At 36.2% G+C, this 26,914-nt stretch overlaps 4 protein-coding genes across 6 annotated transcripts; all 4 read right to left on the reverse strand.

Moving 5' to 3' along the window:
• Positions 1-3,802: 3,802 nt before the first annotated feature.
• fam89b (family with sequence similarity 89 member B) lies at positions 3,803-6,369 on the reverse strand. 3 transcript variants are annotated; one of them, XM_079861475.1, is made up of 3 exons: positions 6,242-6,369; positions 5,584-5,858; positions 3,803-4,603 (listed from the first exon to the last, which is right to left on the reverse strand). In XM_079861475.1, the coding sequence occupies exons 1-3, from the start codon at positions 6,282-6,284 to the stop codon at positions 4,334-4,336; spliced, it is 588 nt and encodes a 195-aa protein (XP_079717601.1). In that variant the 5' UTR covers positions 6,285-6,369; the 3' UTR covers positions 3,803-4,333. The 3 variants fall into 3 exon arrangements, with proteins under 3 accessions (XP_079717601.1, XP_079717603.1, XP_079717602.1); XM_079861477.1 differs by having other exon boundaries at positions 6,011-6,369; XM_079861476.1 differs by having other exon boundaries at positions 5,584-6,369.
• A 2,640-nt stretch (positions 6,370-9,009) lies between these two features.
• znrd2 (zinc ribbon domain containing 2) lies at positions 9,010-11,760 on the reverse strand. Its single transcript, XM_079861712.1, has 4 exons — positions 11,648-11,760; positions 11,085-11,233; positions 10,302-10,386; positions 9,010-10,211 (listed from the first exon to the last, which is right to left on the reverse strand). The coding sequence occupies exons 1-4, from the start codon at positions 11,661-11,663 to the stop codon at positions 9,763-9,765; spliced, it is 699 nt and encodes a 232-aa protein (XP_079717838.1). The 5' UTR covers positions 11,664-11,760; the 3' UTR covers positions 9,010-9,762.
• A 735-nt stretch (positions 11,761-12,495) lies between these two features.
• Positions 12,496-17,842, reverse strand: LOC307152909 (solute carrier family 35 member F4; the record flags this gene model as incomplete). Its single annotated transcript, XM_079861905.1, has 7 exons — positions 12,496-12,918; positions 13,351-13,440; positions 13,710-13,902; positions 15,148-15,273; positions 15,384-15,600; positions 16,942-17,254; positions 17,770-17,842. 7 exons carry the CDS (start codon positions 17,840-17,842, stop codon positions 12,671-12,673), a joined length of 1,260 nt encoding a protein of 419 aa, XP_079718031.1. The 3' UTR covers positions 12,496-12,670.
• A 720-nt stretch (positions 17,843-18,562) lies between these two features.
• On the reverse strand, positions 18,563-24,702 carry arr3a (arrestin 3a, retinal (X-arrestin)). Its single transcript, XM_079860879.1, has 16 exons — positions 24,579-24,702; positions 23,717-23,742; positions 22,469-22,499; positions 22,271-22,331; positions 22,139-22,183; positions 21,725-21,918; positions 21,464-21,523; positions 21,302-21,378; positions 21,082-21,217; positions 20,900-20,984; positions 20,491-20,563; positions 20,241-20,378; positions 19,961-20,044; positions 19,735-19,758; positions 19,600-19,649; positions 18,563-19,490 (listed from the first exon to the last, which is right to left on the reverse strand). Exons 2-16 carry the CDS (start codon positions 23,725-23,727, stop codon positions 19,486-19,488), a joined length of 1,074 nt encoding a protein of 357 aa, XP_079717005.1. The 5' UTR covers positions 23,728-23,742; positions 24,579-24,702; the 3' UTR covers positions 18,563-19,485.
• Positions 24,703-26,914: the final 2,212 nt, after the last annotated feature.

The following is a 26,914-nucleotide window of genomic DNA, read 5'->3' on the forward strand; positions in this document are numbered from 1 at the left end:
TTTTGCGAAAGGAATTTCTACAAAAGAATATAGAATTGTGGACTTGCAGTATGGAGCAATACAAATAAATAAAATTGGTCTGTGATTTTAGGGCAAAATAATTCAAAGGTAGACATTCATGCATATTTATGATTGTTCATTTATGTTTTATGTTATTATTGTTCATTAGATAGATAGATAGATAGATAGATAGATAGATAGATAGATAGATAGATAGATAGACTGACCGACTGACATTCATTCATTCATATGGGAGTATTTGGCAGCCCATAGAACCATTTGGTAAAATAGGTCTATGTTCATCGTTCATTGCATTGTCACTTAATTTGGGTCAAATCATCTTCAGATCATATAAATGTACCATATGGGCTGCCATAGACTCCGCTATGGGCTGCTATAGACTCCGTGAGGCTGTCCAGTCCTTGATCACGATGGGTATTTTTAGTGGACATTGACAAGGGGATTTTTCAAGTTACACAGGATCTATTTTAGAAGCCTGGGAGCGAGGGATAAATGGACAGAAGCAGCTGGAGGGATGGAAGGAGTGGTGCCGCTTGCTTGGGTTATGAGGGGGAGCACAAATGTTTGGCTCAGTTGATGACCTAGAATCCAAATCGGTGACCCCCCTAGTCATATTCCTGTGTGACACTAACCTCTTCCTGTCTGGTGTTTCCACTCACTGTTAACCCTTACTGCAAAAATTTCAAAATTGTAATGTCAAGGCAATTCAAGGCTATGTGCATTTCAGTAAAGCTCATTAACAATAACTGATCAGCACTGTGATTATTGACGCGTGAAACTAACTACCAGTGGTTTGTTTTTGAGAGTTGATGAATATAGTTTGCAGTCTAATTTCAGGAACGCAAATATGAGCCAGCTCATGTAAAACTTAGCAAACAGACTTAAGTCTACTGGGAAACAGTGATTTGTGGCCATGACTGTGAGTTTCCAAAATGGGCCCCTCCCTTCACTGGACATCACAAGCTGAGTTTGTATCTGGGTAAGACATGAGCTCACTCATAATACATGCTTACTCACTAGGTGGATCAAGAAATGCCTCATCCTTATAATGACGTGCCACACCACCTTATGGTATAAAAAACAAGGGCCTCGTTTATTTGCGAAGAACATGAAGATGACATACTGTTCTCCTTCGACCACATATGCTACTTTTGAAATGTTTGGGGTCAGTAAGATTTTTATTTTTTTTAAAAGAAAAAAAGAAAGAAATTATTACTTTAATTCAGAAAGGATGCTTACTCAAAAAGATGCTTTTTAGATGCTTACTAAAAAAGAAAGAAATTATTACTTTAAAGGGTTAGTTCACCTAAAAATGAAATCTGAGTGCTGGATCACTTCTCCATAGGCTTCTAGGTGACCAAAACTTGCTGGCCCAGAAAAGTTATTAAAGAGATCGTTAATATAGTCCAAGTGACTACAGTGGCTCAATCTTAAGTATATCAAGTGACGAGAATACTTTTTGTGGGCAAAAACAAACAAAAATAACGACTTTATTCCACTATTCATTTCCTTCTATCTGGGCCTCGAGTTGGTTCACGTAGTGTTTTGCGCAAAAACACTACGTGAACCAACTCGAAGACTGTAATGTAATGACAATGAAGACTGTAATTATAGTAATTAATACACATAATACACTAGTAATTATGCTGAAAATTCAGCTTTGCCATCACAAGAATAAATTACATTTTAAATTATATTAAAATAGAAAACAATTATTTAAAAATTTAACAATATCTCACAATATTACTGTTTTTGCTAGTTTTGATTAAAAAGTAGCCTTGATGAGCATACGAAATGTCTTTCAAAAAAACATTTTAAAAAATCTTACCAACCCCAAACTTTTGAATGGCAAAATGCAAATAAATTCACGTTAGAATGATGGGAATGGTTTTTAAAAATGCTTAGAAGTATGTAAAAAGTATGTGTAATCATTTCTGCCATAATATTTATGCCTTTAAGATTAATCAAAGGGCAGAAAGTGCATATTTTTCACATTAATGTGATTGAAAAGATAGCAATGTGACCTTTGGTTTGAGTTACTTTTAACAGACATTCCTTGTTGAGATATTGTATCCAACAATATCTTACATCTGTATTTTATTTATAGAGCTTCAGAGAAATGCCACATCCTTCACCACTTAATCACTCCATCATGCCAAATATGGGGAGTTTGAGATAGTCTCCCTGAAGAAGTATGCAATGTGGAAACCACAGTGTGTTTCAGCAAGATGAGTGGGGCTTGTGGGACAATGACAAATTCTCAGTGCTGTAAGACTGCCCAGAGCTTTGTTCTTGTTGTCTACCTGCAAAGACTCAAACATACGACCACTTAGCCTAGAGCACCAGACGGAAACCTTTAATAACTGTTTGCTATTCTTTGGAGGACAGACTCTGACAGCAGCTGCAGTGAGCGTGGAGAACCATGACCTCCCCGGATAGCAGAGTTTAGACACTGTGGTTCATCCACCTGCTCAACTTCAACCCAAATAAATGTCAGAGATTAAACCAATGGCTATTTATAAAACTGAAAATTCTATAGACACATAAACTTCATAAAACCTAAAGCTACAGTTTGCAGTGTAATTTTAGTTATGCAAATATTAGCTAAAATTTGTGGTCATGAGTCATGACTGAGTTTCCAAACATCCCCTCCATTTAAATTACTTTGAATAATAGAAAATGCTACAGTATATTGTTAAACTTGCTATTGCTATTTCTGTCATGACAACTCTCTTAGTGTTTGGCATGGTAATGAAAATGACAATGTTGTTTGGTCTTGGTGGAATAGATCATACGCTGCTGCAGAGAATGTACGGGACTTGCTACTGCCAATATAAGACATATACGACTTGCTGCTGCTGTACAATATAGCACATGAATTAGCAGATCTACAGGTGGAGCTGGGGAAGGTGGAGGGTTTATAAAAGCGCGCTTCAACTGCTACAGCAAATACTGACCAAGTCTTTGAAAGTTGAGCAGCGAGCTCATTGGCTACTGATACAGGAGGAACCAATCAACTGTCAACCCTATAGAGAATCATGTAGAAGATTGAGTTAAGGACCTATCAGCCTGCGCCATCTGGAGTTTTATGACAGAACTTTGTATTTATTAAACTGCTATAGACTTACATATAGACTTGATAAAACCTAAAGCTTAATTTTGATGGAAATTACAAGACATGCCACTGTGTTACTGTAATAATATGAATAATAGTGATGGAACAGTTTTTTTTTTGTACTGCCTGGCCTGTGTCTGAACTTGTTCCTCCCTTCTCTCCCTAAAGCAAAAAAAGCTAGCAGGATTACCTAATAAGCACAAGAGTAGCTGGAACCATTTGTTTATACTTTCTGCGTAATGAGTGAGTGGGTCAGAAAGATCTGAACGAGTCTCAATCCAAACATTCAAATTTAGTATAATTGTTTTAATCGGATGGCATGTATCTGGTCTGACTCAAAGATAAACATTACAGGAAAAGAATCTAGCAATCTTCTTTTGCGCTAAACGGTACCAAGGAGAGATGTTTCCCAAAAGAGTTATTTTGTTTACTCTGATGTTGTTTGGAGTCATGATGTAAAGAATATTAATTTACAAACTTTAAGGAAGGAAATGAGTGCCACCTAATGGCTGATGTGTTCATATCTGCACTGGACAACATGTTGAGCACGTATTTTCAGACATTGGTGGATAAAGTATCAGACAACAAAAAATGTAGCTGAACTATAAAGGAAACAAACCACTTTTACTGTAGTACATTCTTGAGACCATCAGCAAAAAGGAAAAGTTTGATATGTTTTATTACTTTTTCATTTAGTACAAAATGCAAGTTTAACTTACTAATGGAAAACAGAGGTGGCAAATAATATTGTATAATAAAATAAACAGTATCTCAAATGCTGGTAAGTAAGAAAATAGACAAGTGATAATACACATCTGACACATCTATATAATATAATGAAATTGTGACTTGATATATCAAAAGAGAGAATAGTAAGGCATGTCTTTAATTCAATTTTTTGATGTATACACCCTTTACCATAAGTAGAAAAACATCCTAGACTACACTGTTTCTGGCCATAACATCCTCTTCCTGTCAGTCCACATCCGGTCTTTATGACTTCACAGGAAGTAAAAAGGCAGTTTTCCATGGTTCCCCTGAAACAAGCTTACAATCACCATTGTAACAGTATCCTACAAAAACAAAAGCCTTGATCATTTTGATGCCTATAGAATCCTTCAAACAATGGAGTCATGTTTGTCACGGTTTATATCGATGAGGAGATCAGATCTATAACTAAGAGAGCGCATGCTTCATTTAAATGGGGATGTGGAAAGAGTCTTTGATCCACTGGTCTCGGGAGTTCTGAGTGGGCTGAGGAAGGGATAACAGCGTCTCCCCACTGTCCCCTTCATTTTCATCTTCATCTTCCTCCTCTTCATCTTCAGAATAGCCATTTTCGGTGTTGAAGGAGCTCTCGCACAAAGAAGAGGAGATGTCCTGGAAAGCTCCTTTGTATTCCTGTATGGACTCATATAGAGACCACAACTGGCACAGCAAGGACATGTCTAACTGTCGAAGACCAACCTGCAAAAGACACAAGAATATATCAGCTATGCGGAATTACCATACATATTGTAATTACATATTTTATTTACCTCTAATGTACAATTTTTACATTAGAGTGAACACATATTTTACATTTTACATTACACATATTTTAATTACCTCTAATGTACAAACAATATATGTTCAAACAGCTGTTATTAAAATTTTACATTTTGTAGGGAGAAGACATGTTTTTACATTGCCGTAACTAATCAAAATAAGCTAAGCAATTTTCAACTTTTTTTTAAGTCATTTAAGATTCAACTAATTTTTTAAGTCAGTTTAATGCAATTTAAGTGTAAATTACTTAAACATCCAAGTTAGTTGTACTTAAAAATGTAAGACAGCTAATTTTTACAGTGTAACGTTGCTTTCAATAAAACTGTCAATGAAAATGTTAAACTTTTATTAAAATACATTTCAAATTAAAATGACTGTCATACAAAAATATTATTGAATGATTAATGTGTTTTTAATTTCTGAATTAAAAGTTGTTTTGATTTTTTTTTTTGTGGAGCTCAAGTCAAACATGTCTAGGGATTGTAACAAATAATAAATAAATAAAAATTCTTGAAAAAAGCTGACAATCTTTTATTAGCCTATGATTTTATTTTTCTTTAGAAAAAAATAAATTTCAAAAATTTGCGGGGGGGGGGGGGGTTGTGTTCTTAAATATTCGGACGTTTTAATGAACAAAAAAAAAAAGTTGTAAGCCTAAAAAGCTTGATATTCTTAAAAAATATTTTTGTGAGAAGTTTTTCAAAAATGTATGAAACTACAATGAATACGATTACAAATGTAGCCTACATTTCTTTTACATTTTCAAAAAACTTAACACATAATTTAAACGAGACTTTTAAAAGATGTACTTTTAAAATAATCTCTGACATTTGTCTTTGACCCAATTTAGCAGATATCCAGTGAAGGTCACACTGGCACATTCAGGCGTTGTCTCGTACCATCTCTTTGCGCAGCACGGCCAACGCTGCGTCAAGGCTCGCTGGTTTACTGCGGCCAAGACAGTCGCTCACTCTGGACTTGCTGATGTCCGCTTGGATGCGTGTCCTCTTGCTGTAGACCTTCTCAATGTCCCTCCACGATCCCCCGCTCGAGTTTAGGATGCCACTCAGTCCTTTGGGTAACGGAGGCAAACCTTCAATGGAACAGACGCTTCCAGCCGGACAATCCGCCTGACTGGACTGAAACCCGTTCATTTCCGATTTCACTGTTTTTGCTTTTAAAATAAAATCCTGGTTTGAAACTTTTCTAGGCCTGGTGTTGTTATTTTTCTAATTTATTTTTTAACACCATTAAAACTATGCAATTGAGATTAGCCTAAATGTACAACCTTTCTATAAAAAGACAAGCTAAAGGTGAGCGCATGACCTTAACTGCAACCAACTGTCACGTCTAAAAACTAACTTCCGGAAAATATAAAGAAAAGTCATATGCGATATTCCTCATATGTAACCGCTGGTCTAAACTAAATTATAACTATAACAGCTCGTTTACACCGTTTCTCTTCAGGAGGCATTTGATTTTCCGCTCTTCCTTACTTGCATTTCGTCGTAAAGCAGAGTATTTATTCTACTGCTCGAGATGAAAACAAATCCCTACCCTTAGATATGCAAAACTGGTCAGGGAACCCTGTTCGGGACATCAAGGAGCCCCGCTTTGTTTTCGTTTAACGTTTTCTTTTGTCTTGTGCAGCTAAACCTCGCCCACTGAATCTCTCCGCCCAGTGCGCCGGTTGGCCACAGTGAGGCGCTGTTTCTCATTTCCAGCAGTAATCTCAATAAAACCATGGCTGCATCCGAAATCGCATCCTTCCCTATAATATAGGGATAATATAATATATATACTATATTATAGTAAGCAAATAAAAAGTAGGCTATGTGACACAAGAAATATGTCCGAATTTACTCATGAAAGAGTAGGCAAAAAGCACCAGGATTACCTACTACTTCCGCAGATATTCTGAAGCGTGCATATGATGGTCACGGGAGAGTATTTGTGAATGGCAGTGATGTGATAATGACAGCATAGCGAGTGCGGTATATCCGGAATACATTCATAAGCCACCTTTCCACTGCATATAGCATGACATTACTTTACGACCGCTAAAAATGTATGTTCTGCATAGTATGAGTGTCATTGTGTGTAGTATACATTTTAAAATAAACACACTCATACTACAGAACATACATTTTTTAGCAGTCGTGGAGTAATTACTTAGGCTACTCAAAAAAAGTACCTACTCAAGAGAGTATGCAATTTCGGACGCAGCCTATCTGATGTCAGTCATGTTATTTCTTTCCCTGTGTATATTCTTGAGTCTCAATGAATTTTTAAAGACCCCTGTGGTGAAAATCAAGTTTCAATGTTATTTATTTATATGCCTATGTGGTGTTTTTAATATGCTTTAAGACAAACCATGTGCAAATTCTTAAGTCGACACCATTGCTGAGTATTTTCTCTTAAACTGCAGTGAACCAAAGACGGTCTCAAAAACGCGGTTTGAAATCGCTGTTGTTATCTCCGTCACACATATGTTGTAACCAATCACATCAATAATTTAATTTGCATATTCATGATTCCGTCTATACTAAATGAAGCAAGGGTGCCATTACATTCAAGCTATTAGGCATGGAAAAATGTATATGTCATTTTGGTGATCAAAGATGATGGACGATGGGGAATTGTTTTAACTCTGTGCATGCTCTTTGAGACAGTGACCACAGACCTGCATTAAATGACTGACAGACAAGAACGGTTTGACCTAAAAATATCAAAATTGAAACTACCATGGAAAAAAAGACACCTACATCTTGGATGCCCTTGAGGTAAGCTAAAACATACCAACATTTAATTTCAAAGTGAACTATCCCTTTAAGGGATACAATTATTGACAACAGGGGGACTTTAAAGGCTTCATCTGAGCTTTGGTGGCCACAGGGAGGCGCTGTTTCTCAATTTCAGCAGTAATCGTAATTAAACCATTGTAGCAGATCATGTTCTTTCTTTCCTTAAAGCTAGGGTAGGTAATCCTGTTCAGAAAAAAAAACATTCCAAATTTGTTTAAACTGTCTTTATATACCAATACATAATTAAAATGTAAGTACTCTGAAAAAGAAAGTATAAAAATCGAGTGTCTGTAGACCTCTCACGACTGTTGTAAACACAGGTCATTATTTCCATTCACTCCACCCCCTCCCTTCTGGGCTCCTTCCAAAGCCACGCCCCCAAAACACATGAACGCGCTGACGCCAAACGCTCAGGCTCAGCTGAAGACGCATTTATTATTTACCTGAGATGAGCGGAGAGGAAGGAGCGCAGTGCATGCAGTGACATCATGTCAGAATCACATGTAATAAAATACCTAACTTTATCACTATGAATATAAACAAATATGATGGCTTTTAGTACTCACTATCAAGCTAGCATATCGATACTGGTAAAGTTTAAAATATATTTTGTTTGATTCGGTAACGAGCTATATTTAGGCTATAGGTAACGAGCTATATTTATAAGGCAAAGCTAGGTTGCATTGATACACGTTTTTCCATTACCATCAGTTAAACTGTGATGAAGGTGAATTTCGTGTAAGAGTCATAACATATACGGTGTTTTGCATGTAAGAGTTTCCATGATGAAAACATTGTTGACTCTGATGAGGACTAACGTTACACTCCGGTGACAAGTACCGCATCGTCGGTTCGAGGACAGGTCCACTCCGGGGTCGGGGACGAAGCAGAGGAGGTCGTTCAAGAGTGCGGGCAGGGTCCGAGGAAGTAGTTTAGCAAAGTAGCAAAGCTGGCATTGGTACTTTTTGCTGCATTTTCTCAGCCATTGTGCCGCAAACTCCTGCTTACTCGGTGTAGTGAGCTGAATATTTCCGGGAACGGTGACATGTGATGATGAGTGCACGCAGGGCTGTGCACGCAGTGGTGCTCGGGCACGAGACATGAAGGCATCTGATTGGTTCTTTACATTCGCACCGAATGGCAGTGATTGGTCAGAGTTTTTACTGTCCTACAGCTGCTACAGAGGTCAGATTTTTTCCATTCCTTTTCCTGAACACATAATGTATTGATTACTATCAGAATGGAAGGACCATTTCACCCAGTATAAAAAAAAATGTTTCTGAACAGGATTACCTACCCTACCTTTAAGTATTTTCTTGAATCTAAAATACTTTTTTAAAGGCTTCATCTGAGCTTTGTGTGGGAAAAATTAATATCTAACGGGCCATTCGAACAGACCGTGTTTTTTTGTTTAAAACACAAAACAGAATAGAGGAATGGAAAAAAGTGTTTACGCAGAAAACTGATGAAATAGTCGTGCAGTAGAATAAAAAAGGCAATGCCTAGAAACACCCTTTTTTTAAGTTGAACTTTATTAACGCTAGCACAATGGTCACTTCTGTCTAGTACTGCTTTACAAAGAAAAATTATAGAAAAGCGCCGTAGTGGAAGGCAAAAACAGGTTTTGCCCATTCCATTGCCTGCATCTCACTTTTTCAAAGCAAAAACGTGTTTTATGTGACTGGCCCCTTAAGGACCCGTCAGTTTTTTTTTTAGTTTTTTTGCATCTGTATAAGTCATTGAGGCTGCTTCATTTCAATAAACTGATCACTACATTCCAAAGTCTTTAAAGTCATTACAATTTATGCTTCACTAGGAATAACAGTCATTTTTATAATAGTTAATATTCTGAAATAAGACATCCTTAATGACTTGAGACGAAAGGGACCACCGGAGGACGCAGTCTTCGAAATAAGATGCAGCTATTATCAAACTTAAGATGCTGCTATTCCTTACGACGGCAAAGCTCATAGCACCAAAATGGTGCCACTGTAGTAACATTGTCACAACGGTCAGTTCAGTGCTTTCAGAAAATATGGATTTCATAAAGAAATGGGGAAAAAATCATGAAAAAGAAAAACAGCTTTTGCAGCTAAAGCAATGTATTTCAACACACAACAGTCACATGCTGCTTTGGAACAAACACAACTGAAACATTCCATTGAGTATGTTACTAATATATATATATATATATATATATATATATATATATGTGCTGTTCATATTTCATATTATATGTGTGTGTGCTGTTACAGCCCTGATTGTAGTTCAGTCTTATGAGAGCTGCAGCTCTTTCAAGCTACGCAGGGATTCGGCACAGCCTCGGATGAGATTGCAGAGCTGGATACTGGCCTCCACTGACGCAGAGTGCTGGAGCTCCTGCGTGGCCCATCTGAGTTTGTGTAGCACTGCCTCCTCTGCGCTCGACAAGGCTGCGTGTTGGAGGGTGTTACCCAAGGACCCTGAAGGAGGTGTAGTCTGGACAGGAGGGTTGGCAGGTGGCAGGAAGTTTGCGCTGGCAGGGGGGGCAGAAACAGGAGTGGACTGTGTGGTGGGAAGGGGACCTCTCAGTCCAGACGCGGCCCCCTCGCAGTGCTCCGGCCGGGGCTGGCCCGTGATGGAGAGAGGGGGTTCGCTGGAGGAGGCTCCGTTAGATTCAGGGAGAGACTGACTCGCAAGCTGACGCTCTCGTACCTGTGACAAGGCTGCCTGGGCATTCAAAGCTGAAAAGGAAAGTGAACAAGTTAACAGAGATACACAAGAGTCAAGACTGTACATTCATAAACAATTCAAGAGGCTGCATTTAAATGTACCTGGGTTGTCCTTGTCAACATCGGAGTCCAGCTCTTGACAAGCAACACAGTAATATTTCTTCTGCTTATCTTGCAGCAGAATTGTCTGAAAATATATAGGACATTGCATTCCTTAATTCATACATAATGTAATCAAAAATAAATAAATATTATTTATTATAATTTCAGTGGTCTAATCACCTGAGAATGCTAGTACAATGCTTATGTTTCACTCCCCCCCAAATAAAAATGACATTATCAGCATAATTTCAGTGAAAAAATTAACTGACTTTTAAAATAATTTCTTAAAAAAAAAAAAAGAAAAGGTTTATTTCAAGGTTTAAATCAGATTTTTTTATTGGTATTGGCACATATATACTGGATATTTAATATTAGATTATCATAACATAACAGTAATATATTACAATTTAACAGTTTTCTAATTTAATGTTAAATCAATTGTAGAAAAATAGTGATGTCCATGGATAAAGCTTTTATAAATACTGAATATTCCATAAAAAATAAGATTTCATATTTTCTTTAAAGCATCCTTGAATACAAATATGAATTTCTTTACAATCATACTGTTTAAATATGTTTATATATACATACATACATATATACACATACATATATATACATATATATATACATACATACATATATATATATATATATATATATATATATACACACACACACGTACGTATATAGTGTTTATATATTATGATTATATATATTAACAATAATGACAATAATGTTATTAAGTCACTGATGAGTGAAGGAAAGGTGTTTTACTCTCACCCCACACAGCTCACAGCAATCCCCCAGCATCTTATATCCCTTCAGCAGATAGTCTCCCATCAGCTTGCTGATCTTGTCCTGCCGCTCCCGTCGAGCCTGAATCACCTTCATCTCCGCCTCGGAGGGAGGTTCCCATTCAAAGTCTTCATCTAGATTCATCAAAGCACATGGATTCCTCATGTCTGTACGTGTGTGTGTGTGTGTGTCATTAATGTACAGATGACAAACAGCCTGCCAGCTAACATCCATGTCTGGAGATTTCAGACAGTTACACGACTTTAGGTTCGGTTGTCCATAGACTGTATAAAATAAGGTTGTCACTAATAATCATTCATGATAAAGGCATTGTAAAGACCTAGATATTTCGAATAAATTAAAGCTACACACCCATACCGACAGACATTGAAGCGCTAACCTGCTAGCGTGAGATGTTATTTTAGCGCGGCTGCACGTGCACTACTTTAGCACGACGCAAGTAAGTAAAGTGACTGAAGATTATTGAGAGATATAAACAGGGAAGTCAACAACAGAATAAGCAAAATATGACTTTATTCACATTTTACCTGCGTTAAGGGCCATGCTTTCCTCATCAGCCGCCTCACAACACAGATAACGTTTCCTGCTGCTCGAAACATCAGCGGTGAAATGTGTGTGTAAAGTGATGAGAAAACGGACTGACGCCATCTAGCGAGCTGAATGTAGGTCCCGTCTCATGCAGTTTTGTTCTCACTTTTATTGAATATGATTCTTTTTCTGTCTATGAATATGACCACATTGAAAATCTGACATTTTGTTTACACTAAAACTGGAAATAAAGAAAGTTTTAGGATTTTGATAGCTTACATAGACACGCATTTTGACAACAGAGAAAAGTTATGATGGAAAGCAAAGAATGATTATCCAATTAAATATTCTGGCATTCATGTTAATTTTTAAACTTTAATATCATTTTTGAATTATTAGAGAATTTTTAAAAATGTAATATACATATATAAACCTATACACAATTTATTATTATCTTTCTTTACATAAATAAATAAATAAATAAAATGTACAATTTGTATTGGCTTTCATTTTGTTGCTAACACTTTACAATAAGGTTCCATTTGTTAACATTATTAACAACATGAACAACAAAAGTAGGCTACTTCTAAAGATTTAAGTTGTATCTGTTAATATTATTTCATGAACCTGAGCTGACACGAAATCACAAAGAGCAGTTGTATTTTTTAAAAATTAATATTAACAAAGATTAATAAATACTGTAACAAATGTTACATGCTCATTGCTACAATATCTATATAGAACATAAACATCATTTAACTTTTTTTCTAAGAGTGTAATGTTAACTCATTGAACATTATTGTAAAGTTTAAACTTTTTTTATTATAATCTTTCTTATTATCTTACTATCATTATTGAATCTGGTGTGTCAGCAGCTAATAAAGACATTTTGAATTTCAAACAACATGAACACAGAATTACAATGTGAATAGTTGCATTTACACATCAGACACACAAAACGTTTTATGATGTCATCAGACCAACTCTCAATTGTTAATAATAGTAATACTAATAATAGTCTCTCAGCTGAGTGCCACTATGGCTGGTTTGGGTTTTGCTCGTGCAATCCCAGCAGGGTCCCCTACAGTCTCCTCTCCAAGGACACTGTCCTCTCGCCAGTTTCCACACCACAGAGTGCTGAGCCAGCGCAAAGTGCTCTCATCCCAGTTTTCTGGAAGCTGCAGCATGAGATATCCTGCTGATATGATGCTGGCTGCTGCTGTTCGCACATGGCTAATGTGCAGAGTTACGGTCACAAATGTATCTACAGCTTGAGAAAGAGAGAGAGGGCAATAGACTTGACCATGGAAAAATATGCAAGGTGCAAAAACAGAAATTAAATGCTTTACACATCCAATCATTTTTATTCATCTAGGCCTCTAGAGTGCAGGGATGACATATTTTTGTAGGCCAAAACCTGGACAAGAGTAAGCATTTTAGCACTTTCTGTCAAAAGTCAATGGGGTTTTTGAATGGGTTTTTGGTTAAATGCATGAAATAAGGTCAGCGGTTTACACAAGCTCAAGATACTTTCACATTTTATTCTACAACATAAAATCATGATGAACAAAATGTATGAGAATCTACAAATGCTAATGCTAATGATGCTAACTTCTACAAAAATCACTGCAGCACTCTGTTTCACATGTCTGTGAGGCTTCAGAAGGTCAATTTTTGTGTTTATTTATGTACAAATACATACCTGCACTTGCTGGGATGGTCAAGAGAATTCCCAGAGAAATTAAACTGGGGTACGTAAACATTCCTCCCAGATTTACCAGCACATTGAAAACTTAGGAGAAAACAGGACAAAAATTAGTTAAAAGTTATATGTCAAATAAAAATCTGACCTATTTTGTTTTGAATATTTAATAATATTATTAATAATATCAACAATAAATTATGAAATTATAAAAACTTTAATTATTAATAATTAATAAAAGCAATAATAAAAATATAACACATAAGTAATTTTAATTTTCTAACTTCAGAATTTCTAAACATTAAATGTGTGCAATCATTATTACATAATGGATAGTGGAAAACAAAAGCATAAGTTACCAAGCAGTAGAGAAGCCATGACACAGAGTTTATCCCAGGGGATGTGCTGAGAGGAAGGCCAGTATTCCACATGTGTGAAATAAAGCAATACACATACCCAGGAGTGGAGGACGAAACTACACAGACCCACGCAGGATAGTAACACACTGGCAGGGCCTGGATGGACATTCCCTACACGTTTTCTGAAAAGCACCTGAGACATGAAGCCATCAGTTGTTAAAGTAAAACTGCAGAAAAAAAATAACATTTTTCAGTTGTTTACGCACTTTTAGGTTTAGATGAATTTCTTAACCTCACACTGTCTTCTAGAATTTTGTAGTGATTAGTAATTTTAAAGGAGTAGTTCACTTTCAGATAAAATTTCCTGATAATTTACTCACCTCCATGTCATCCAAGATGTCCATGTCTTTCTTTCTTCAGTCGAAAAGAAATTAAGGTTTTTGAGGAAAACATTCCAGGATTTTTCTCCATATAATGGACTTCAATGGCAACCAACGGTTTGAAGGTCCAAATGTCAGTCTCAATGCAGCTTCAAAGGCTCGACACGATCTCAGCCGAGAAATAAGGGTCTTATCTAGTGAAACGATCTGTCATTTTCTAAAAATAAAATAAAAATGATATACTTAACCACAAATGCCTATCTTATACTACCTCTGAGATGCATTACGTCATCACGTTGGAAAGGTCACGCGTGACGTGGTCGGAAGTACCGACCAAGTGTTTGCAAGTTTGTAATAGTAGGACCGTTCAAAGTTATTGTATATGTTGAATGACACATATTTTTATGTATTTGTGTCAGTTAATTGTTTAAAATAGTCCTTACGTGTGCATATTCTGGATGTTTAACGATGTCACGCGTGACCTTTCCAACATGATGACGTAAAGCGTGGCGCATCTCAGAGATGGCACAAGACCATTTATTTTTAGAAAATGACAGATCGTTTCACTAGATAAGACCCTTATTTCTCGGCTGAGATCGTGTCGAGCCTTTGAAGCTGCATTGAGACTGACATTTGGACCTTCAAACCGTTGGTTGCCATTGAAGTCCATTATATGGAGAAAAATCCTGGAATGTTTTCCTCAAAAACCTTAATTTCTTTTCGACTGAAGAAAGAAAGGCATGGACATCTTGGATGACATGGGGGTGAGTAAATTATCAGGAAATTTTCATTTGAAAGTGAACTAATTCTTTAAGATAATTGTTTCAGTTGTGAATGACTTGTTAACAAATGGGCTAAATAAATGATTCAATGACTCGTTCATAACACAAAATTTGTCGCCACCTACTGACACAACTGTATAGTAACTGAATAATGTCACATGGTCAGTCACTAAACGAAAGTGAACGATTCTTAAAGAATCTTTCTGATGAACTAATCTTTTTCGGATTCAAAAGAGTCACATGGGATGAATTAAAATCCCCACCACTAGTGCTAACCTTGAATAAAGCAGAAGTTGAAGCTGAGCCAACTCCCAATGCCACTCCTGTGATAGAGTCGCTGTGAAAACCGTCCCCATAGACCAACATAACAATGCCAGTGATGGACAGGACGGCAGCTACTACCTAAACAGAAATAAATAAATAAATATTTGTGATTGCCTCAATGAATTGCCTTTCACACACACACACACACACACACACACACACACACGCTATCCTGTTTGATTGCTCACCCTGACACCCATGAAGCGGTCCTTGAGTCCGATCCATGAAAGGAGGAAAGTAAAAGCTTGGCTGCAGCAGAGAACGGCACTTACGTCCACTTTGGATATGCGGCAAAGCGCCAATAAGTACAAATAACCAGATAAACTCCATAGCACAGAGAATGGAGCTGCTCCTTTCAGAACAATCCTTACGGTCAGTTCTTCACCCAGGAACTGACTACATTTTCTGTATGTCAAAAGAGAATAGAAAGATAGGAGTATAAGGCTAACAGCACGTCTCATCAAAATGATCGCACAACATTCTCTATCACTTATTCTTTCAGTAGTGAAATAGGGTAGACTGGGGCAAATAGTCACAAGAGCTTTATCTCAGTCATTAATCCAAAACTCCAATAATACAACAAAGCAATAAGCCCCAAGAAGCCGTGGTTTACAGTGAATTTAAAGGCCGTTGTTAGGCACGACGTGGCTTCACGGGGCCTATTGCTTTTATAAAAAGGTTAATCCATAAAAAATACTTATTTTAATATTTATTTTGGTGTATGTTTGTAAAGTAATTTACAACACAGCTCAACCAATCAGAATCAAGGACTTTCTCTACACTGTAAAAAGTGAACAGTTGGATCAACTTTAAAAAATTACTTAAATTGGTAACACCTAAAGAAATTAAGTTTTCTCAATTTAAATTATCACGTTTTTCATGATAAAACATGATAATTTAAGTTGAGAAAACTTAATTTCTTTAGGTGTTACCAATTGAAGTAATTTTTTTTAAGTTGATCCAACTATTCACTTTTTACAGTGTAGCAGAGGGTTTGTAAAACTTAATTCAAAAATTAGGGTTAGAGTTAGAAGTAAATGATCTAAAATGTAAACAATGTACAAAATGTATTACTTTAAATTTGCATGGGTCAAAACAATGTCTCACTATTGGGGCATGTTGTCATAAAAGGTCAGTAAGTCTGAAAAGAACTTTGAGAAATATTAATTGGAGTAAAAACTTGCCCCTGTCCCCCTGTCAATTAATTCAAAGAATGATTTATTTGCATGTGAATTTTCTGCAACAAAAACCAATATCCACAATTTTTTCACTATTAAAGATGAACGTATGCAGTTTTATTAATAGAACGACCTAAACCCCATGTGTAAAAATACAGCTTAGTCAGGACTCTGTGCATGCACAGTACAATTTATAATAAAGCTTTAACCTATCCCCAAATGATAACGCTGAAGGTTTTGCTGTTATACCAACAACTGCCAGCCAGTTTCAGTGATGACTTTGCACTCATTATGGGTTGTTGACCAGGCGTAGATTCATTAATAAAGTGGCAATTTGTTTAGCTGTACTAGAAGCTGGGAGGATTAGGGACTGAAAGCAGCTTGCACTAAACAGCTTTCAGAACATTAAGTCAAAATAAGAATGATATACTATACAATAATGTTTATTTTACTTGATTTAATTGCTTCAGCACTCTAGTAAATCAATACTGCCACACATCCTAACATGAACAAGTCATGAAGATCATTTAAAACAATCCAGAGTTCATTTGAAATGTTTTCTTCTGACCTGAACTCGGTGGTTGGCAACTGCTTCTGTTTCTCCGTGAGAAGATGACACAGATAGTAGAAGGGAAAAAAGAGAATGTTCCAGATGCTACAGAACCAAATGATAAAGAAAGGGGTGGGATGTTTTATCAGAGTTTCTTTAGCACTGTGAGTACCCCAGGCCCAGGAAACAGCCACACAAGCCCCTAAAATGAGGCCACAGGTCACCCTCCGTACAGCTCGGAATGGCCGTCGAGTGCAGCAACGTTTAGATGGTCTTTCTTCATCAGATTCATCCTCAACTAAGTTCTGTTCCTGGGGATCCTTCTCACTTGCTAAGAAAAACAAAGACAAGTCATTCAGAGAATTACAATTGTCACCTTTTCCTACTTCTACATTTGATAGATTTCCATACACACCTATATTAAAATTATAGGTTCCAAAAAAGACTGATGCCAAATAATTAATAACCATTAATTTGGAAATAAAAACAAAATGGAAATAACCATTTTTGGTTTCCCATAGAACCTTTCAGTGAACAGTTCTTACTGTGAAAAACATTTCCTTGATATTAAGATAAAATCTCCCACAAAAAAATAAACACTTTCGCTATAAAGATCCTTTTGTGCAATGGAAGTCAGGAGTTATTAAACAATAAAGCACACTAGACAGGACTAGCAAACTTCATCCATCTCAGAACTCAAAATAGTAGTTACAATATAATTAACTTATGAACACAACAGAAAGTTTCCATGGATGATAAAGGTTCCTTATGGACCTTTCTGTTTTAGATTGTCCCAATAACTAAATAATATCAAAACTCCTACGGCAGAGCTAAAAAACACATTACCTGGTGTAGGCAGGTGAAGTGTGATGGGTAGGGGTCCGGAGGAAGGAGATATCTTGGCTGTGAGTTTGTTCATTGTTTGTTGTGCTCTCCTAAAAAAAACCCTAACCCTTAGGTCAGGGTTCTGAGCCCCTCTCTATGAGCTTGGGCTCTCATACCAGTAATATGCTTTAAGTAAACCCACATGCTAAGTGCAGATTACTACAGATCCACCTGTGATTAAAAATCCATGGTTTAACAGCTTACAGTCCCACTTGCTAAATGCTGTTAAATCACAGTTGATGATGAGTAGTACAAAGAAAACTGTAAAAAGAGTGAGAGAGAAGTTTTGCATTGACAGTTTTAGTATAATAAAATAGATTTATAGATAGATATTGTAAATATTATATCTCTCAACCCTCATTAACATTACATTGACATCTGAGCTAATCCAGATTTTGGATCATCATTGGACTATGAAAACACTGATGAGATGGTTGTAATTATTAAGAGCAAGATTAGGGCAAGACAATTTGGTTATGTATCTCAAGTAACTAGTTCTAGGTGCACAATAATGTTTTTCTGTATGTGAAAGTGTATTTCTGACTTGTCCTATTCATGTGTCATGGCATTAAAAAGAGATTTTCAGATAGTTTTCTGTCACTGCATAATTTGGGCACTATTACTGGCCAGAAAAAGGTAGGCTATTGCTTATTTTGGACACAATAACCTTTTGTGACAACATGCCCCAGTAGCTGTGCATTGATCTGACCAACAAATAGTCTGTCTGAAAATCATCGAACAACAGCAGTTTGCTACTTCCCTATTTCATCAGTTGTCAGTTTATCAATTCTCTAAAGTTTAAATGAAAAAACTTTACAAGGTCTCATTTGTTGAAGCATAAACTAATTATGAGCAATAAACAGCATTAATTAACCTTTGTTAATGTTAGTTAATAAAAATGTTCACATTCATGATAGTTCACAGTGCATTAATGTTATACATCATTTGATCTTCAAAATGTATTAGTAAATGTTGAGATTAACATTAACTGAGATTGATAAATGAAGCAGAAGTGTTGTTCATTAATGTTAACGAATGAAACCCTTTAAACTATATTCACACGTTCACCATTTAGTGTTTTATAATTTATACCAATCCATATAAACACACATGTCAATGAAGGTTTTGGGGGTATTCTATTTAATTTAATGACTCAAGAGTCAAAAATTCCATACATGACAAAACAAACATTACACAAAGTCACATGAGTTGCTTTGATTTAAATGTACTGGTTTAAATGACTAGACTCTAGGCAAGACAAGTTAACACAAGCATACATACATGGATAGTGGTCAAACTCCATACATTTTGAAATTCCTCACTCAGACACACTTTGTAACCTATGGGCTAATGTATAGGAAATATGATGACCATCAGGGAGCACTTTCACCAAGAAGAGGTTATTCCTGGACCGAGTACCTCAAGGCAACCATTCACCCCACACATTTGTCTTCAAGTTGGATTCATGCTTTAAACTGTCATTTTATTGCCATCAGTATGACCTAGCGACTTTGCTAAGTGATATTGATGTGCTTTCTTTGTTGTGAGCTACTCCTTTCATTGTCTGAGATGCCTTCTTTGCTTAATGGGGAGACATGTGACTTTTTCCTGTGCTGTCTCGCTGTGAGGGAATGTACTCGTGGGTAACGTCTGTCCTGTGGAATCTTACACGGGCATTCAGTCTGTTATAATCAGAGAGGGAGACAAAGAAATTGGGTGAGATACTTCACGGCAAAGATAGACCACGTTTGGCCATGGCAAGAATGAAGAGAAAAGAGGGTGCTTGTTTACCTTTGGGTTTGGGGTGCATCAGGGTCAGAGGCAGCTCTACTGTCACATCACTGTAAGGAGAAAACAACAGGTTAGATAAAGGCCATTTCTTATTTCCCATAATGCATTTCAATTGTTTTCTAATTTTTGACCTACCTTGCTGTCAGTCCTCCCAGCAGACTGCAAAAAAGAGAGAAGAAACAGATAAGTATAAATTATATATCATTTTAGTTAACGTATTGATACAATAATAATAATTATTGTGTGTGTCTAAATATATGTTCATATAATAATAATTATTATTATTAATGAAACAGTCATTTATTTATTATTGTGAGTTTAGCATAAACTGGAGAGATATCTCAAAGAAAGCAATCCTTACCCTCCACCTGATACCATGAGGTTAACTTTGATCTTGTAGGACACCAGAATTCCCAAAACTTCCTTATCCATTCCTGCCCTTATTCTGAAGAAAGGACGGAAAAGTAAATGAATAATTAGCAGAGTTCACAGTATAGTATCATAGCGAACGTGCTGTATTAGGAGCAGTTCATTACAGCCCACAAATATTTCATATTTTATTTTTTTATAACTGGATTATGCGTAAGTTTACTCATTTCTATCTATTCTGTAAAACTCTGTTTGAAGAAACAAACACTCACATAGTGGTTGAGGCCAAATTGGTGTCTTCCTCTTTAAGCCTGCCGTCCAGTGCCAGACCACGCTTCTCTTTGTTTTCTGACAGCAAAGGAGTGATCGTGAGGGATTTTTCAAAATTTGCATTCCCTTCTATAGTTTCCCTGTGGAAAAAAATTGAATCATATAGGTTAGATAACTTACAACTGATCATTGAAGAGAGCTTCGCTATGCCTGACATACATGCATATCACAGTCAAAGAAAATGACACTCACGCAAACTCTTCACTCAGCACACTCTTGGTGTATTTGTCGGCTGAGTAGAGAACGACGTCTGTGGTTTGGTCAACTATGAGAGTAATGGATACAACATCAGTTCATTCAGATATACGGCTATATTTATTATACCCCCTGATGGAATGCTTGGCTATATATATGTGATTGATTTAAGTTTTATATATAAAACTTAAATCAATCATCCTAAAATAACTTAAATCAATATTTGATGTCCATTTATTGATTTATTTGGAAGTAGTCATGTAATACGATAATACACAGTCAACTGGTCATTATAGCAAAAGAAGTATGGTACAATAACCCTGTACTTTGTAATATCGACAGGATTACATTACCTGTTACACATACAACTTGTGAATCACTGGAAATTGCTTTTGATCAATCTCACCTGTAATCTTTATTTTTTTCACAACTTTGTTTGTCTCGTTCTTGACCTTAATGTTGATTGGGATGGGATTACCATGGTAGTAGATCTGTCATCAATGGGAAAAAAACACTCACTGTCATCAATGGGAATTTCTTCTTGATTTGGTAAATATCAAAGCATACAGTGCATCATAGTTTACACACATCCTTGGTCAGAGAAGCTTCCATATGAACAGGCTTATCAGACATCATAAAGCTCTTGCAGATCTCAGCTTTCTGTCCAGATCCTGTGTTATCAGGAGCGAACTGGATTTTACGAATGATAAGGCGGCAAGTGTCCCTGGGAGAGACGACAGAAGAAAAATAAATTTGTAAAAATTGTTAACAGGGGTAAAATGTGCGAAAGAACCTATAACACACTCACTTCTTGTCGATTTTCTCATCGGGGTCATCAGCTGATTTGGCCACGTAGGCCTTGACCTCAAAGTCAACACCGCAAGCCTGCAAAAACAGAGCCATGAGCAAGTCCATTCAGCACATTTTCATTTGAAGATAATATATTGAATTCGCTCTCATTTCATTTCACCTTTCCACTGTCATCTGGGCCAGGCTGAAGCGTAACAGAGCAGGGGAGGTTGGTAGGGATCTGAAAGAAAAAGACAGTTCATTTGAATTTGTCACATCAGTTATATGAGGAAATGTTCAGTGACAAATGGTGTACAAATGATATTTTTTATTTACAAGGAGTGTGTAAAATGATTACTCCTAATCATTGTCTGTATTATTTTGCTGAGTTATTCACAGTGTAAATGAATTATTCTGTTGTTGGTGCTGGCTGATGACTTACATTAAAAGTGAAGGGATGGCCCTGCTCTCCAGCTTTCTTTAGGAGAGTGTTGTGCATCTCTGTCAGGGTGGGTTTGTGTCCTGCATCAGGATATAGCTGTATGTGCTGAATCCAGATGTCTTTTCTGAAGGAAAGCCCAATCACATCCAGGTCCTCACGACCATAACGGAAAGCGCAGGCCAGCTGAATCCAAACTGCATGAAGCATCATTAAGCATTGTTTTTTATTTGTTCTATTGTCTTAAATTATAAATAATAATAATAAATATTTGTATTTATTATTTTATTCTATATATATATATATATATATATATATATATATATATATATATATATATATATATATATATATATATATATATATATACTGTATATATATATTTTTTTTAAATAAAAAAAACCTGAATGACAATACCTTTTCTGTCCTCAAGGTCTGCAGGGTCGATTTTCACTACACCCTCTGTTTAGAATAAGAAACAATTCATATTTAGTTGTTGGATATTACCTGTTGTCTGTGTTTCAAAAATAAATGCAAACAGTTTCTTACCAACAGTGTCAACTGAGTCAATATGGTCAACATAGTCTCTCTTCCCCAGGTAGAGAGTGAGCTAAAACATAAACAGTGCATTTCACTAATTTATTTCCATGTAATGAAATATGAAAATTCAAGCATGAATCTGTAACAATAAATTGAGGAATTCAATTCAGAATCAACTGAAAAATCTTCAGTTAAGTTCAGTCGTACCTGGCCATTTCCACTGGTCTTTTTGTAAACTCTGAAAACACAAAAAAGAAAAATGTGAATAAGGAACAGTAAGATACATGGTTGATGGTGTAGTAAACACTGATAAAACAAGATGAAATTAGTAAGTGTTACAAAAATGTAACTACTGTAAAAAGTGAACAGTTGGATCAACTTAAAAAAATTACTTCAATTGGTAACACCTAAAGAAATGAAGTTTTCTCAACGTAAAACGTGATAATTTAAGTTGAGAAAACTTAAATTCTTTAGGTGTTACCAATTGAAGTAATTTTTTTAAGTTGATCCAACTGTTCACTTTTTACGAATGCCTGACTATATATATACACTGCAGATGGTGTCAAAGAGGAGTGAGCAGGGATCCCTTGTCCTATTAAGTCTATACCTCAGGTATTAACCTCTCTACCTCAGCGGCAATATATTTGAGTTTGCAGGTTTGACCTTTTTGCCCTAAGCGTTCATCACGTTGTTAAAGCTTAGTATTTTAAGACACTTTAAGGCCAAGGCCTGAATTACCCTTTGCTAGTAATCCAGGCTTCACGAATGGAGGCAGCTGTTTACTCCAAAGAGGATGCCTGGTAATTGATTGTGACTGCCGGCTTATGACACGTTCATGCTGGACTCAAATCAATGTTCCAAATAGATGAGATCTATTCTAAATTTTCAAGAACTCCTCATTGTGGCATGTTAAGTAATTGTTTTTTTCTCTCTTATTATGTGATGCTTCTACTGTAATTTTTGCCATCCTGCCCTGTCCTATCCTATCCTATCCTATCCTATCCTAGACATGACATATAAAGTGATTTGTTAATTTTTGATTTCTCAAATGATTTAAAATATATATATCTTTTTTTTTTTTTGTGATTTGCACTTTGGATTGACCCTTTGTCATTTTTTAGACATAACCCGACGGGCCAATGTCTAATAAGTACATCAAATTGGAAAGTGACAAAAAAAAAAAAGCATGCAATATTAATAGAAAATATAAAAAGAATATAAAAATTAGTTACTCCAAACTAAGCACTTGGTAAATACTATGGTGAAAAGTATGATTCAGCAATGTTACAGTTCAGCAGGATGCTATGCATAATTTGCTTTTCGGCTTTCTCCAAATCTTTAATAAATTGTATTGGTATTGAAAATCACAAGAAGTCTAATGCTAAATAAAGAAGTAAAATGTATATTTTTTGTGACAATTCTGAAAGGTGAAAGCAAAAAGGAAAGAATACTTACTTGTCTGCCATGGTACAAAGATTTTCCTGAAATAAATTTAATAGGAAAGTGAATTTTATGAAGAGTGTTTTTTTTTTTTAACAAATGACTCTCACTGCATGAGTGTATCTCTCCCCACTCTTTATTGCAAGACATGATGTGTGTTTGTGGATGTAGTGATAACAACAGAGCAGCTGTTACTCTTATTTTTCTCTCAAACAAATCTTGGCACAGAGATAAGCCTAGCTGTATGGCATTGCTCAACCAGTGAACTCAGATACTTTGATGTAACCCTCTCTAAATATGCAAACGTATGGGCTTTAAGCTTATTTCTAAATGTAAATTGTATGGACAGGATATATATATTTCACTAAAATTAACATGAAGATATATCATACAGGTTGTGAGCACAGGTGAGCACCTTGTATAGCCCTACATTTCAAATAAAAATGATCAAAATAAAAAAGAGCTACTAAGAGGCTGTCAAAGACATGTGCATATACTATGATGGCCTTTATAAATGCAAAAGAGCCATGTGGAGACCTTTTAGATTTTTTTTGCACAAATCTAATGTGTCTAATGTCTCTCAGCTGTAAAGCTCCAATGCACATCATGAGGTTCTTAATGCTCGTCACTGTTCAATATCAATTTAGCTGATTGAGTGACTCGTCACAGGAAGACAGTCCGAATGCAATCAAATATTGGTTGTACACATAGGCTAAATTAATATTCACAAGGCCCTGCTGATAATCTAAAGAGGAACTCAAAGAAGTAAATGTAATACTGTAATAAAGACAATAATGTCCTGCTTTCTTTTGTTGGATGATAGGAAGAATTGTTACCTGTTACTGAACTTTTTGATGTAAAGTCATTAAGTTCTTACCTGTTGATTGTTAGGGCGATCTGCTCCCTCTCTCTGGTAATCCGCAGCCCGTCTGGTGTAGTCAGAGAGTGCGGATGAGAGTCAGAGGCGCAGGGTTTTATACTCGGACCTTTGCTCTGATGGCATGTGCTCCTCTGATTTAGATGCCGTTGTCTTTCTGTCAATCCAATTAAACACTTAACATGCTATTTAGGGCTACGCAATGTTTATCAATAAAAATAAAAATGGGGAATTACACCAAAGAAATACGGGAAGCTTGCAATGGTTTAGTCTAAAATGTATGAAGTTTATGGAAATGAAAACATTAAACAAGAAAACAAGAGAAGAGAATTATGAAAACGAGAATTATGACAGAGTACTGTGACTGGATTGGGACAAGGTTATTATAATATTAAAACCTTAATATAGAACTGCACATATTTTTGTACACAATTTTAGGTAGAAAACAGTGTGTATATATTGTAGGATAATCATTTATTTGTTCTTTTTCAACTTATGCCTAAAAGGACACAACATGAATGTTGGCTGCTTCATCATCATCATCATCATCATCATCATCATTCCTTGAAAAATCAAGGAAACCCAAAAAGAAAGACAATAGTATAGGGATAAAACATTAGTCTTGCTGCTCCAGATGGCCAACAGGCTTGGGAACCCAGTGACCGCATGGGCACATAAGCCTTTCCTTGAAAGCTTTTTGTGTTGAATGATTTTTCTTAAATTGTTTTCTTTATTAGTTTAATTATATACTTTTAATCTCCACACATTAAAGGTGCTTCCTTGCACAAAAGGTGTATGTAAGCTTATTAAGAAATCCCAATTTGCCCAAACCCAGGTAAATCTCTTAACCTCATGGTGTTCACTGAGATGGCTTTTCCTTCCATCTGTTCCCTCCTACCAGGTACTGGCAGTCCAATGACATCGTGTTTATGAAGAAGCTCTTTACCAATCCCAGGAGTTCAGAAAGAGCAATCAGATGGCGCGTTTCACCGGTGCAAGAACCGTATAAGGACACTGAGCGTAATCCACTTATTGCTAAGAATTTACAAAAATAGCTACAGTCGAGCCAAAACATTAAGTTAAGAATCTTTATTTTTAGAACATATTAAACAGCATCAAATTATCAAAGCATTCTTTAATAAAAAGTGTGATAGGTTAATTGAATTAATTCACTTAAACCTTTAGGGACATTTTGATTGCAATGATGTAACTAAAGAAAACTGCATAATCATTACATAATCAACAAGTCAGTAACACCTTAGTCCCTAACTTCTAATATCTAAGGTCCATTTTTAGTTCAAAGTGTGAAGACTTAGGATTTAATCCAAAGGTAATTACAGAAGAGCTCAGGGGCGTCTATAATCACACTTTAGGGAGGGAGTGGGCAGGCTTGTTGAGAAAGAGGTAAAGCCCAGGTAACAAAGTGTCAAAGACTGTAGTGCACACTTATTTCTAAATGAGAGCATAATCACAGAAAATATTTTAGAATCCTTCTGAAAAATAATTAAGTCATTTTTCACGGTTTGTATCCTTGATACAAACAGGATTGTATCATTTTTTTTATTCTAAACTTATCTGACTTTTCTAACCAGCTACAGACCCTTTTCAAACGTGCTTGAAATAATAGAGCAGATTTGTCTTTGAATTTAATTAACTTTGAGTAATGATCCAAAGCTATGTTAATGAATGACTTAAAATGGATCTACAAATATATACAATGTTGTACACAACCTCACCAAATGGCATCTGGATGATCACTGTTCTATAACAGATATAACACTAACACCATACCAGTCATTTTTGTCAGTTGATTAATGTACAGTTTGGTTCTGGTGCTGTTTACCCACAGTTGGCACAGATTGTTTCAAAGTTTAATCTCTCTTAATCTGTCTACACTCCCACTTTGTCCATAATGGGATTGTGTCGACTGAGCACACAGGATGGATTCCCTCTTTATTAGAAAGTGCTAACAGTTCTCTGTGACAAAACCAATGTCACTCAAATGAAGTAAAGACCTATGAACTCCGGCCTGACCTTTTGTAAATGCCCAAAGATCCCAAAAATCTGGATGCCGCTCAGCACTTTCCTGGCATGTTTTCAGCATGGCTTCCATTGTGATTAAGCTTTTTAATCTTTGTCATGGACATTCAGTGAACAAACTGTTCCGTTTCGAGAACGTCCACTTTGTATTGCGTAGCTATACGCAGTGGGAAAACTCCTTTTTCTCGAGAATACTGAAGCCATTATTTTAAAACGCAGTGCAGCTGCACAGCAACTGCACGAACCTATGGCGAGGCGGCTGAGACACACGAACCCATTGGGTCGCTTCGCACCCA

Source organism: Squalius cephalus, assembly GCF_949319135.1.
Source record: "Squalius cephalus genome assembly, chromosome: 24".
Lineage (NCBI taxonomy): Eukaryota > Metazoa > Chordata > Actinopteri > Cypriniformes > Leuciscidae > Squalius > Squalius cephalus.

Excerpts from the sequence above, each read along its gene's own strand:
- fam89b (XM_079861475.1), bottom strand. The coding sequence starts at position 6,284 with ATGTCCCGAACAGGGTTCCCTGACCAGTTTTGCATATCTAAGG. Across the intron at positions 5,859-6,241 it reads CCAGTTTTGCATATCTAAGG|CAAAAACAGTGAAATCGGAA; the intron begins GTAGGGATTTGT and ends TTATTTTAAAAG. Across the intron at positions 4,604-5,583 it reads CCGTGCTGCGCAAAGAGATG|GTTGGTCTTCGACAGTTAGA; the intron begins GTACGAGACAAC and ends TGTCTTTTGCAG.
- znrd2 (XM_079861712.1), bottom strand. Across the intron at positions 10,387-11,084 it reads ATTGCTGTGAGCTGTGTGGG|ACAATTCTGCTGCAAGATAA; the intron begins GTGAGAGTAAAA and ends ATATATTTTCAG. Across the intron at positions 10,212-10,301 it reads TGTTGACAAGGACAACCCAG|CTTTGAATGCCCAGGCAGCC; the intron begins GTACATTTAAAT and ends TTTCCTTTTCAG.
- arr3a (XM_079860879.1), bottom strand. Across the intron at positions 21,919-22,138 it reads AGACCTTGAGGACAGAAAAG|TTTGGATTCAGCTGGCCTGC; the intron begins GTATTGTCATTC and ends TGCTTCATGCAG. Across the intron at positions 21,218-21,301 it reads GATGAGAAAATCGACAAGAA|GGACACTTGCCGCCTTATCA; the intron begins GTGAGTGTGTTA and ends CGTCTCTCCCAG.